The sequence below is a fragment of the Oncorhynchus tshawytscha genome, linkage group LG14 (assembly GCF_018296145.1).
Source record: "Oncorhynchus tshawytscha isolate Ot180627B linkage group LG14, Otsh_v2.0, whole genome shotgun sequence".
In the NCBI taxonomy this organism is placed as follows: domain Eukaryota; kingdom Metazoa; phylum Chordata; class Actinopteri; order Salmoniformes; family Salmonidae; genus Oncorhynchus; species Oncorhynchus tshawytscha.
Genome location: NC_056442.1, coordinates 3,202,270 through 3,216,462, shown reverse-complemented (window position 1 = coordinate 3,216,462; position 14,193 = coordinate 3,202,270). Strand labels below are relative to the sequence as shown.

The 14,193-nt window shown below is 44.6% G+C and overlaps 2 protein-coding genes across 3 annotated transcripts; one reads left to right on the top strand and one right to left on the bottom strand.

Annotated features, from left to right (window-relative positions):
* Positions 1 to 731: 731 nt before the first annotated feature.
* LOC112235387 (testis specific, 10) lies at positions 732 to 10,880 on the bottom strand. Of its 2 annotated transcripts, XM_042296812.1 has the most exons (18): positions 10,304 to 10,880; positions 10,005 to 10,213; positions 9,137 to 9,292; positions 8,831 to 9,016; positions 8,634 to 8,711; positions 8,353 to 8,504; positions 8,075 to 8,190; positions 7,726 to 7,880; positions 7,487 to 7,542; positions 7,161 to 7,329; positions 6,667 to 6,777; positions 6,347 to 6,373; positions 6,065 to 6,250; positions 5,676 to 5,843; positions 1,784 to 1,965; positions 1,472 to 1,576; positions 1,240 to 1,392; positions 732 to 1,141 (listed from the first exon to the last, which is right to left on the bottom strand). In XM_042296812.1, the coding sequence occupies exons 1-18, from the start codon at positions 10,467 to 10,469 to the stop codon at positions 1,111 to 1,113; spliced, it is 2,406 nt and encodes an 801-aa protein (XP_042152746.1). In that variant the 5' UTR covers positions 10,470 to 10,880; the 3' UTR covers positions 732 to 1,110. The 2 variants fall into 2 exon arrangements, with proteins under 2 accessions (XP_042152746.1, XP_042152747.1); XM_042296813.1 differs by lacking the exon at positions 6,347 to 6,373.
* Positions 10,881 to 12,282: 1,402 nt separating this feature from the next.
* Positions 12,283 to 13,597, top strand: LOC112235388 (lipoyltransferase 1, mitochondrial). Its single transcript, XM_024403830.2, has one exon. It carries the CDS (start codon positions 12,441 to 12,443, stop codon positions 13,578 to 13,580), a length of 1,140 nt encoding a protein of 379 aa, XP_024259598.2. The 5' UTR covers positions 12,283 to 12,440; the 3' UTR covers positions 13,581 to 13,597.
* Positions 13,598 to 14,193: the final 596 nt, after the last annotated feature.

Here is a 14,193-nt window from a genome sequence, read left to right as displayed (position 1 = left end):
GTATATTTTATGTAAAAAAAAAAATATTTAACCTATATTTAACTAGGCAAGTCAGTTAAGAACAAATTCTTATTTACAATGAAGGCCTACCAGAGAACAGTGGGTTAACTGCCATGTTTACCTCGTCAGCTCGGGGATTCGATCCAGCAACCTTTCAGTTACTGGCCCAACGCTCTAACCACTAGGCTAATTTCATGCAATTCTGCTCATTATGCAATGGGGCAGAGAAAAATGAGCAGTGTTACAGCTAATTTCCTACAATTCTATTAATTTTGCCATAGATTGGAGATAAATAATTGCAGTTTTTAATATGATATCTGAGAGTGATTAACATTAACAATGGGGGCCCCAGTCGGTAATTCGACCAAGATTACTATAAATTTAGATGGCTCAACTAACTTACCAATCATAACTCAAATTTGCTAATGGGCTAATTGAGTGACCGTCAGTGACTGACATTACAAGAGAAAAACTACTGATGCATAATTGCACCGTCTACTATTCTAACTCTCAACAGTAAGTTGAGACCCCAGCAACAATAAATCAAAATAACACATTTTGTAAATTGATCCGCGGGCCTACAAAAGGGGGGTTGTACAGACCACCAGTTTCCCATCTATGATTTAGAGAACAAAGCAACCCAGGGGAAGAGACACACTGAGTGGCCAGTTGAACATGTAGCCTACAGTACCATTCTGCAAGGTTCAACTGACTTATGACTGAAAAGTAAACCAGAACAAAAATTATTATTTTTATTAAAGCCCTTCTCTCAGAAATGTTTACAAAAAATAGAATACATTAATGAAAGAACATCATTTCCCTCTTTTAGCTGTAGTTCATTTGAATCAAATCTTCATCAAAAATATACTGAATGGTCACTCATTTTACAGATCAATACACAACCAAACACAGTGATGTCAGTTCATTTGTACAATGTAATAAAACATACATTTGAGATAACACTTGTTGAAACTATTTCCGGTCTAGGAGGGTTGTTCTGAACCTGAGGTCCTGATCATGACATCACAGGTTTGAGTTGAAGAATGACATCACAGCACAGTGAGGACTAGAGAGAAGGTTGGGTTATCTTTCCTCTAGAGAGAGATCTGTTCAGTCGTAGAGGTCCTTGAACCCCAGGCTCCTGTCACCACACACACACACACACACACACACACACACTGAGATGTAGAAATATATGTGTGCTGTATTCAGTGTGAGGTGTTCAGGGAGGGGGCCCACCTCTCTGGGGATCTCTCTCTGGCCAGGTGGTCTGGGGTGGACCACAGAGGCCTGCTGGGGCTGAGGGAGCGACGCAGGTGAGGGGAGGAGGGATGCAGTCCAGAGGACGATGACGACAGACCCTGACGACGCAGCTCCTGCACTGCCCTCTCCCTACGAGAGAGAGAGAGAGTTAATCACAAGCCAAGCCTTCACGACAAGCAAGGAGAGACAGACAGACTGACAGAAGGACCTCTCAAACCGCTCAGTAGATAGCTGTCTTTTGGTCATGTCCAGGTCAGCCTCTAGCTGTGCCGAACGAGTACTCAATGTAGCCACCTCTCTACGCTGAGAGCTCCTGAGAGAGAGAGAGAGAGAAAGAGAGAGAGAGAGAGAGAGAGAGAGAGAGACAGACCGAAATGTAGAGAGAGAGAGAGAATTGAGTTGGAGGTGGATAGATGAAAAAAAGAGAGAGAAAGAGCGAGAGAAACAAAGAGGGAAGCGGTCAAAAGAGGCAACCAAACAAATCAGAAACCCTTCCAACAGCGACCAAGTGTCTGCTCACGCCTTGCTGTCGGCCGCGGCGAGTTTGTCCCTGAGCAGCTGGATCTCGGTGTGTCTCTCCTGGGAGCTGAGCTGTCGGTGTAGCTCCTTCTCCCTGGTGGACACCAGCATGGATTCCAGGCTCTTCATGCTCAGACGCTCACTGGACAGCTGCTTCCTGAGCAGCTCCAGCTCACAGTGCATCTACAAGCACACACACAGTGTACTGTTAACACACACACACACACACACAGTGTACTGTTAACACACACACACACACACACACACACACACACACACACACACACACACACAGTACTGTTAACACACACACACACACACAGTGTACTGTTAACACACACACACACACACAGTGTACTGTTAACACACACACACACACACAGTGTACTGTTAACACACACACACACACACAGTGTACTGTTAACACACACACACACAGTGTACTGTTAACACACACACACACACACACACACACACAGTGTACTGTTAACACACACACACACACACAACACACACACACACAGTGTACTGTTAACACACACACACACACACAGTGTACTGTTAACACACACACACACACACACACACACGTGTACTGTTAACACACACACACACACACAGTGTACTGTTAACACACACACAGTGTACTGTTAACACACACACACACACACACTGTGTACTGTTAACACACACACAGTGTACTGTTAACACACACACACACAGTGTACTGTTAACACACACACACACAGTGTACTGTTAACACACACACACACAGTGTACTGTTAACACACACACACACACACACAGTGTACTGTTAACACACACACACACAGTGTACTGTTAACACACACACACACAGTGTACTGTTACAGTGTACTGTTACACACACACACACAGTGTACTGTTAACACACACACACACAGTGTACTGTTAACACACACACACACACAGTGTACTGTTAACACACACACACAGTGTACTGTTAACAGACACACACACACACACACAGTGTACTGTTAACACACACACACACAGTGTACTGTTAACACACACACACACACAGTGTACTGTTAACACACACACACACTGTTAACACACACACACACTGTGTACTGTTAACACACACACACACACACACACACAGTGTACTGTTAACACACACACACACACAGTGTACTGTTAACACACACACACACACACACACACACACACACACACACACACTGTTAACACACAGTGTACTGTTAACACACACACACACACACACACACACACACACAGTGTACTGTTAACACACACACACACACACAGTGTACTGTTAACGGACACACACACACACAGTGTACTGTTAACACACACACACACAGTGTACTATTAACACACACACACACACAGTGTACTGTTAACACACACACACACACACAGTGTACTGTTAACACACACACACACACACACACAGTGTACTGTTAACACACACACACACACACACACACAGTGTACTGTTAACACACACACACACACACACACACACAGTGTACTGTTAACACACACACACACACACAGTGTACTGTTAACACACACACACACACAGTGTACTGTTAACACACACACACACACACACACACACACAGTGTACTGTTAACACACACACACACACACACACACACACACAGTGTACTGTTAACACACACACACACACAGTGTACTGTTAACACACACACACACACAGTGTACTGTACTGTTAACACACACACACACACAGTGTACTGTTAACACACACACACACACAGTGTACTGTTAACACACACACACTGTTAACACACACACACACACACACAGTGTACTGTTAACACACACACACACACACACGAACATGTTGACATACACTACTGATTAAAAGTTTTCGAACACCTACTCATTCCACGGTTTTTCTTTATTTTTTACTATGTTCTACATTGTAGAATAATAGTGAAGACATCAAAGCTATGAAATAACACATATGGAATCATGTAGTAACCAAAACAGTGTTAAACAAATCCAAATATATTTTAGATTCTTCAAATAGCCACCCTTTGCCTTGATGACAGCTTTGCACACTCTTGGCATTCTCTCAACCAGCTTCACCTGGAATGCTTTTCCAACAGTCTTGAAGGAGTTCCCTACATATGCTGAGCACTTGTTGGCTGCTTTTCCTTCAATCTGCGGTCCGACTCATTCCAAACCATCTCAATTTGGTTGAGGTCGGTGGATTGTGGAGGTCAGCTCTCCTTCTTGGTAAAATAGCCCTTACACAGCCTGGAGGTGTGTTGGGTCATTGTCCTGTTGAAAAACAAATGATAGTCCCACTTAGCTCAAACCAGATGGGATGGCGTATCGCTGTAGAATGCTGCGGTAGCCATGCTGGTTAAGTGTGCCTTGAATTCTAAATAAATCACAGACAGTGTTACCAGAAAAGCACTCCCACACCATAACACCTTCTCCTCCATGCTTTATGGTGGGAAATACACATTCGGAGATCATCCGTTCACCCACACTGCGTCTCACAAAGACACAGCGGTTGGAACCAAAAATCTCCAATTTGGAATCATCAGACCAAAGGACAGATTTCCAGCGGTCTAATGTTCATTGCTCATGTTTCTGGGTCCAACCAAGTCTCTTCTTCTTAATGGTGTCCTTTAGTCGTGGTTTCTTGGCAGAAATTTGACCATGAAGGTCTGATTCACACAGTCTCCTCTTAACAGTTGATGTTGAGATGTGTCTGTTACTTGAACTCTGGGAAGCATTTACTTGGGCTGCAATTTCTGAGGCTGGTATCTCTAATGAACTTATCCTCTGCAGCAGAGGTAACTCAGGGTCTTCCTTTCCTGTGGCGGTCCTCATGAGAGCCAGTTTCATCATAGGGCTTGATGGTTGATGGTTTTTGCGACTGCACTTGAAGAAACATTCAAAGTTCTTGACATTTTCCGGATTGACTGACCTTCATGTCTTAAAGTAATGATGGACTGTCGTTTCTCTATGCTAATTTGAGCTGTTCTTGCCATAATATGGACTTGGTCTTTTACCAAATAGTGTTATCTTCTGTATACCACCCCTACCTTGTCACAACACAACTGATTGGCTCAAACGCATTGAGGAAATAAATTCCACAAATTAACTTTTAAGAAGGCACACCTGTTAATTGAAATGCATTCCAGGTGACTACCTCATGAAGCTGGTTGAGAGAATGCCAAGAGTGTGCAAAGCTGTCATCAAGGCAAAGGGTGGCTATTTGAAGAATCTCAAATATATGTCACGTTCTGACCTTAGTTCCTTTATTATGTCTTTGTGTTAGGTTGGTCAGGGCGTGAGTTGGGGTGGGTAGTCTATGTACCTTTTTCTATGTTGTTATATTTCTATGTGTTTGGCCTAGTATGGTTCTCAATCAGAGGCAGGTGTCGTTCGTTGTCTCTGATTGAGAATCATACTTAGGTAGCCTGTTTTCCCCATTTTGTTGTGGGTGTTTGTTTTCTGTTTAGTGTATGTCATCTTACAGAACTGTTTCATTCTTCCATTTCACTTTGTTATTTTGTTTTGTGCGTTCAGTCAAATAAATAAAGACGAACACTTACCACGCTGAATATCGGTCCGATCCTTCTTACTCTTCCTCAGACGAGGAGGAGATTCATTACAATATCAAATATATTTAGATTTGTTTAACACTGTTTTGGTTACTACATGATTACATATGTGTTATTTCATAGTTTTGATGTCTGCACTATTATTCTACAATGTAGAAAATAGTGACAATGAAGAAAAACCCTTGAATGAGTAGGTGTTCTAAAAATTGGACCGGTACTGTATGTGCGCGCGCACACACACACGCACACACACACACCATCCCCTCCATAACTCACAGCCTCCTTGCTGGAGTCCAGTTTGACACAGAGCTCCCTGGTCTTCTCCAGGTCAGTCTGAGTGGCGGTGTGTTCCCCCTGGGTCTGTCTCAACTGCTCCTCAGTGTGCAGCAGACTCCTGTTGAGCTGAGACACCTGGCTGCTGCAGCTCCGCTCTGCAGACAACGCCTAGGATACACACAACTATAGGAGTCCAGGGTCATCTTCATTATGCACAACATGGTAAAACGTCGCAAAACCTTTTACAACAGAAAACTAAAATGAGCTTTTGTTATTCGACAACTTCAGGTAGTCCCACCCTGTTTCAGTCCGTTTGGTGTCTAATGAATATGACCCAGTGTGTAACCAGTGATAATCCCTAATGATAGAGACAGTGAGGTTAGACAGACCTCCTGCAGACTGGCCTCCAGAGCCTCCACCTTCTCCTTGAGTCTGCGTCTCTCCATGTCTGAGGACATCAGCTCCAGCCTCAGCTCGCTGATGCTCCCCTCCGCCTGCCGCGCCTGCCCCTCCCAGCTCTCAGCCTGGGCCGACGCACGCCGCCGAGCCTCCTGGTGCTCCCTGCACTCCCGCTCCTGGTGGACACACACACACACACACACATTTGGATTATTGTTTCAGCTCCACAATGAATCAGTGGAAGTGAAAAGGTCTTGGCTATCAATCCCTACCCAACTCCAGTCTGAAAACGTTGATTGCTGCTTATAGTAAGCACAAGGAGGAAAGGAAAAAAACACATTTTCAAAAAGGAATTGATCTGGAACTCAAAGGCTGCGTTTACACAGAACCCCAATTCTGATTATTGTTCCACTAATAGGTATTTTGACCAATCAGATCAGCTCTTTTGACAATGTTTGGGCTAAATATCAGACTTGGGCTGCCTGTGTAATCGCAGCCATAGCTACTCTGGATGAGTGATAATTTGTTCGACAAGACAGAACTAACAGATCACAGATTGAAATATCATCCATTCAGTTACAGCAGAGGGTACCTTGGTGGACAGCAGGTTCTCGATGCGGGAGATGTCAGCCACATAGTCCTGTACCTTCCTCTGCAGCTCTTTCACCTCCTGGGCAGAGTCCTCAGAATTCAGCTCCAGGGCCTGGACAGCAAAACAAACTAGACCTTACAAAGTGTTTGTGAGATTCTAAAGAAATGATGGCCATGAGGTTTGGTATATCATGAATAATATGGCGTCCTAGTGTTTTCTACCACTGGTTGCCCAAACCAATCACCTGGGATGAAAAACTATTCTGGACCATGAGCCCATGGCATCTAGTCAAGTTCCAGTCTTTTTAGCTAACATTCCAATCCTTGCCACTCCTGTCACTTGGCAAATGACACAGAGTACAATAGCTGAACAGAGACAGATACCAGGCTACATACAATCCTCCCTAAATAATATGAACCCTAAAAAGTTGATAATTTCAAAGTTAAAAAAATAATAATTGTGCTCTGGTTTGGTCAGAAAGTGCTGTATCTGACCTGGTTGTTGAGGCGGCTCATGTCCAGTTCCTCTTGGAGTTGAGCATTCTCCCTCAGGGTGGAATCCTTCACCTTGGCCAAAGCCCCCAGCTCCTCCCCCGCATCCCCCAGCCTCCTCCTCAAAGCCTCCAGCTCCCTCTCCCGTCCTGCCAGCTCCTCACGAACGCTCCTGGGGAACAGAAAGGTCACAGCCAGGGGTCAGAGTTTCGAGGTTAACTTACACAGGTGGTGCAATCCGTATGCGTTTCTGAGTGAGCCTTAGTATGGTGACCTGGCATCTGATGCTGCTGTGTGAAGCTTTGTGGTACTGGACAACTCAGACTCACTCTGCTGATGTCTCCAGATCCTCAATGGACAACCTGAGATTCCTGATGGTCTTCTCCTGAAGAAAAACACATAGAAACCAAAGAGACCATCACTCAATCACTGATATTAGACCAATGATATTAGACCAATCTCATGAGGTGATATCCAAGTGGGCATTTCAACTTCCTAAAGTGGCTGGCAGGTAGGTAGGCTGGCAGGTACAATTGGCTGTGTGTGTAGTTAGTGTTCAGTTGATTACTTTGTCGTCCAGCTGGTTGTGGGCTGAGTTAAGGAGGTCAGTCTTGTTCTCCAGCTGCTCCTGCAGGGAGTCTCTCCTCTGGTCCAGGTCAGTGATGGTGGACTGTAGACTGCTCACCTCCTCTCTTAGACCAGACATCTGCCTCAGTAGAGAGTCTGACACAACAGATAAGGCTCAGTTTGGTAAGGTTATCTGAAATAGTGTTATTACACACACACACACACACACACACACACACACACACACACACACACACACACACACACACACACACACACACACACACACACACACACACACACACACACACACACACACACACACACAGAGGCAGACCTTGTCTCCTCACCGTTCTTCTCGTCCAGCAGTTTGTTCCTCTCCTGGGAGTTCTGTAGTTCTCCGATGCGGGAGGTCAGTCTGCGCTGGCTGTCACTCAGGGCGTTCTGTGTCTCACTGTTGGACAGTCTGAACACACATGTGCGCGCACACACTTAAAATTATGATATTAAAGGGCTTAAATGGACGCTATAGAAGTAACAGTTCCCACACATGTCCAGTATGTGGCTGGCGCAGGAAGTGAATCCCCAACCACATGACTTCATACATCAGTGCTGGTTCCTTGCTTACCTCAGCATGACACACTCGTTCCTGGTCCTGCTGTGTTCGTCCTCAGCAGCGGTCAGCTTCCTGCCCAGGGTGTGGACCTCCTCCTCCAGCCCCATCATGGACTCCCTCATCAGGGCAAGACGGCTCTTCTGGTCCCCCCGCTCATGCTCCAGCTACAGCAAGGAGAATCACCATGAAATGCAATTAGCAGAACGAACATTCCATTCCAAACTTGGGACATTTAAAGAGTGTGTCTGTTCTAGTCATTGTGATTCTATGGAGGTTTTCACCTCCTCACTCACAGTGAGAATGGCTGTCTGCAGGTCCTCCACCCTCTGCTCCAGATGAGCCCTCTCACTGATGGCTGTCTCCTGAGAGATCTGACAACACGCAACACACACATAGACACTTTCTCTCAGCAGGATACACACACACACACATTAATTGGTAGTCAATAGATGGACATGCTGGAACACTCAGAAGTGGTTAATATATTGACCTTAAGTCTCTCCCTCAGACTGTCCCTCTCTGTGCTCATACGGTGGAGGTCGACCTTGGCCTCGTCTCTCTCCGCCTCCACGCGCTTCAGGATGCTCTGAGCCGGCACAGTAACACTGCTCTTAGCTGCGCGCGACGACTTGGATTTCAATACCTCGCGACGCAGCGACGCTACCTCCTGCTGGGCCTGATGAAGAATGGGATTGTTACCAGCAAAATGATTTCCCATTCATTTGGTCCTGAGCGAAGAAAGAGTCGGACAAAACGTGTTGTTGGAGTTAACTATTCCTTTAAGAATGGTACTGGCCTGCTGGTAGTGCATGCTGGTCTTGTCTCTGTCGGCAGTCAGAACTTTCACGTTGGCCTGGATCTCTGACAGGTGGCGCTCATACTTATCCAGCATGTTCTGCATCTCGTCCCGCTCTCTCAAGACCCTGATCAGCTCAGAATCATAGCTGCCCCCCTGCCCAAAACAGGGGAACAAGACATGATGTCAGATTTCAAAAGAGTACATCAGCTGTTACATTAGTATTATGACAAAGTGCTCACAGTCCAGGAGACATTGGTCAGAAATGAGATTTTTTTCTGATTAATGTGGAAAAAGTAATATTTGAAGAGTTTATTTACAAAATGGTATGTCCATCAATTTTTTACATTTGTATTTTTTCATCAGAAATGATTGCTTATGTGTACCTTCATGTGTGTGTAAAATATTACTGTTCTCAGATGTTTATTAATATATTTAAGTGTGTATGAAAATGCATTTATTTTGCTAAACGCTATATTGTTTCGCTGGAATGCAATGTTGGTATCCTGTATATTTGACTGTGATATGTGGTCGTCTCACCTAGCTACCTTAAGATGAATGCACTTACTTTAAGTCGCTCTGGATGAGAGCATCTGCTAAACAACTAAAATGTAAAATGTAAATGTTTCACAGGTCTTATATCACTCAATGAATTTTTATTTAATTGTTTTATTTTATTGATGTCAAAAATGTATCATTTCTGAGGCCTCCCGGGTGGCGCAGTGGTCAAAGGCACTGCATCGCTAGCTAATTTACCAACATTTCTGAAAATTGATATATAGCCTCATTTATACATTTATAACACTGAAGATGGTGTTACAAATCCCTATTTACATTTCTAGTTAATATTAGACAGACATTCCTTTACCTTGACAGGGGACTGGCGGGTGGGGCTGCGGCTCTGGAGGTGCCCCCGACAGGGGCTACAGGAGCACCTGCCCCTCAGCATCCTCCTCAGGCTGTCTGCTTCCTGTCTGTAATAATCCCTCTCCTCCTCCACGCTCCGCAAGAAGCTGTCCAGACGAGAGCCACGTTTCCCCCTGCTGCCTGGCTCTGTGAACAGGACCTGCTCTCTCTCTGTAGGATAGCCAACAATGTTACATCACATTCTGGCATCTCGTTCTCCACTACCCCCTCTTCTCTCAGTCCAGCCCCAGAGTAACTCACCTGTGAGGCTGAGCTTCTGCACCAGTCTGTTCAGACTATCTCTCTCCTGGTGCAACTGGTCCAGTAAGGCCTGCAGGTCCTGCTCCTGATTCTGCTCTACTGTGGGGTTCAGCTGGGTCTCAAGTTCTATTGGTTCAGTGTCTGCTGACTCGCTATCCTGAGACATAGCCCAGAACCCAGAAGCCAGGGTGGATGGTAAATGTAGGCTATTGATTATACTATTTTCTTTATGCCTGTTGAATTAGAATGCAATATAGTGGTATCAGTCGTGGTCTTACAGGTGTCACTTTGGTGATAGCGCCCTCTAGTGACGTGATCTTCCTCTGCAGGTTTTCGATGATGCTCTACAAAACCAGACCCCAAGAAATCTTGCATTGATTCAATCAGACATTCACTCATCCATTGTGTTCAGTATTCACATCGCATCCCCTCTTTGGCACACAGTAAGTCTACCTCTGCATGCTGTGTGTGGTCCTCTGTTGTCTCCAGTGTGGGGCCCTGCTGGTCCTGCTCTTCCTGCAGCTGAGCTGGTGTACTGATATGGCCTGGCTCCTGGTGGTTCTCCAAAGACAGCTCCTCCACCTCCTCCTCCCCCTCTCCTCCCCTCACCCCCTGCTGAAGCTGCACCTCCTCAGCCTGCACACGAGCCACACTAACCTCTGCAGCCTGACACAGGAAGGGCAATGGGGATTAGGTGAAAATAATTCACATAAGAAAATGTGTCTGTATCAAGCTGATAGTTAAAAAAACTAACAAGAGTGCCTGATTTATGACACTGTTCTAAACAATTTACGTTGTCATGGTAACCAAGCATATTCAAACTTGCCATTGCAAACCAAAACATTGTATTAAAGTTCCTTATTTGGCGAACAGGTGCTTTTAATCGAGCTACTGATTATGAATGTATTATAAACCGCACAGTATTGGTGTTCAAAAGGTTGCTAGTTTGCAAAGTAGTGTCTTCCAAATCACAGCAATCTTGCTAACGACGCTAGCCTTGAATTGTCGAAAGCGATATTGATTTGATTATGGCAAGAATGCTCGCTAAACACTTAAATAGAATTAGGCTACATCTACTCTGCTTGTCTAAGTAAAACATTAGATGTAAACAAAAACAAATCATGGTTGAGAGAGAGATCTTCAACTTACTTTATGGAAGAAATAGTTATAGCTGTAGCTAGCAAATAGTTACGTGAGCTTATCTGGATAAATCACTGGGGTTTGCTGTTGTAAACCCTGAATGGCTCCTAAACCGCTTTTCATACGGATAAAAAATCTGACCAATCAGATGTCAGGATTCGATCGGAATTCGAGATGTCGCGAGCTTGCAAGCCAATCAGCAAAGGCCCTTTCTTCACAGTGTGCGTCCATTACCTTGACAACGCAGTGACCCGGTACTCCACCACACACACTGACAACACGTGCTGAAAATGTTAGCAGAAGATAATGTTAGCCTAGTGTAATTCCAAATCTAAATGCAGAAGTATTATGCATCAGAATGACTGATTTGACTGCATTGCTAAATGCATTGCAGTGTTCTATGCAATTTATGCTACCATTTTAAAATAAAAGGAATACACCCCAGGTTTCAAATAAATCAAAGTTATTTTGCCTTCGTCAGGATTAAAAAGTAGGCTACTATAATAAATTGCACTGTCAATATGTTTTGTGCGAGCCTAGCTGTTGTCCCCTGCAGTACATGATACTTCCATATAGTGAGCCTTTTGTGGCTGCTTTTGCAGCGGGGCAAGTGTTACCCTGTTACTTTGTTTATTTTGAAAAATAAGCCAAAAATAATATTTTAAATCCAACCCAGCCAGCCCCTCAGGCACTAGTAATCCTTTTTGACTCAATATACGATTTATGCCACTGGGTGGCGTGGAAAAAGCAGCATCGAAAATCATTTGAGCAACATGGAGTCGATATCGCTCCAGCACAGCAGATGGCAGTGTTACAACAAGGGTAAATAAACCGTGCCTTTAAGAAAATAAGAGGAAGAACAACGGAAGTATGTGTGTAAAACTAATTGGATCTGATTCACTCTGAACGTTTCCATTCATGTATTTTGAAAAGTTTCTTTCCACAAAAGTGATAACCTATTTTCAGATTCACAGAAGAAACGACAGATAGAGGTGCGATGATTTTAAGAACATTCTCGAATTTGTGCGCACAATCCCAAGCCTGTTTTCGATCGGCTCGAGCCAAGAGCACATTGTCAGATGTCATTGACGAGACTGGTAAGTCAGGACTTATCCTCAAATCTTTGTCAACAGACATATTTGAAAACTTAGCATTGGAGGACTGGATACACGATCATGTTGACCTCCAAAACCGGAATATGCTCTTCTTATGGAGTAATGCCCCAGCGGTGGTGATAGGGAGACATCAGAACCCGTGGCAAGAGTGCAACCTTCAGGTCATGAGACAGAAAGGGATACCGCTCGCCAGGCGACGCAGTGGGGGCGGGACTGTATTCCACGATTTAGGAAATGTCAATTTTACTTTCTTCACCTCCAAGAAAAACTATGACCGTCACAGGAATCTCCAAGTTGTGACAAGTGCCCTGAAAGGACTCAGGCCAGACATGGATGTACGTGCAACAGAGAGGTTTGACATCTTGCTGAATGGCCAACACAAGATTTCAGGAACCGCTGCTAAATTGGGAAGGACAGCAGCTTACCATCACTGCACTCTGCTGTGTTCGGCTGACAGGGCACTGCTGTCCGCGGTGCTGAAACCCACCTGCCAGGGTATCAAGAGCAATGCAACGCAAAGCGTGCCATCCCCTGTGAAAAACCTGCTGGATGAGGACCCGACGTTGGACTGTGACACTATCATGGATTCAGTGGCATCCCAGTACAACACAGAGTTTGGTTTCAGCAGCCCTGTAACACTTGTGGACCCAAGTGATGAGCTGTCCTTGCCTGGTATCCAAAGAATGGCCTGTGAACTGTTGGCATGGGAGTGGACATTTGGAAGGACTCCTAAGTTCAGTATCTGTACGACTTTTGAGTTGAAAAATGACACATCTATCTGCAATGCAACTCTAAACATGGACATCAAGAATGGCATTATAGAAACTTGTGACATTGAGGTTCCCTCGGACTGGCTACCTGTGGAGTTGTCTCGAGAGTTCTCCTTACACCTGATAGGTGGGAAATTATGTCCCTATCAGACATCAGTAATCGCAGCAGCATTTCTGAGGACAATCCCACAAAATAAAGAATTTGAAAGAAAGATGTATAATCTGTGCCGAAGAGTTGTCTTCATGATGTGAATAAAGCACTGCTGCATGACATACTGAGTTGTCCAGTGTTTTGTTATTGGGATGGTTTAATCACCAGTTTCTCTGGACCAAGGGAAGGGGTGCTCTCTGTATAGCCGTTCTAGGAAGTTATCTGTAGACCCTGGCTTTATATGCACACAAAGTATTTCTATAGCACAAATTCTGCAATAAACATCTAATTACGCTGGTAACCAGTTTATAATAGCAATAAGGCACCTCGGGGGTTTGTGATATATGGCCAATATACCATGACTAAGGACTGTATCTAGGCACTCAGCATTGCCTTGTGCATAAGAACAGCCCTTAGCCGTGGTATATTGGCCATATACCATACCCCCTCTGGCCTTATTTCTTAAATATACCCTTTAGAAAATAGGTTACATCCTTTTCCAGAGTGCAATAAATGCTGCCTCTAATGGGGGTCAGTGTGCTGCTAACAACTTAGCTTCCCCCACATCCTTCAACTATCCTCTGCTTTGAAAAACAAGTGATGAGAAGAAGCCCAGTGGCGGGCAGTGGGGGAAGATGGAGCGATATGGATTTTGGCTGACATTCTGCAAATTTTTGTCATCGATGAAACATTAGATCCCAATACAGTTTTCTG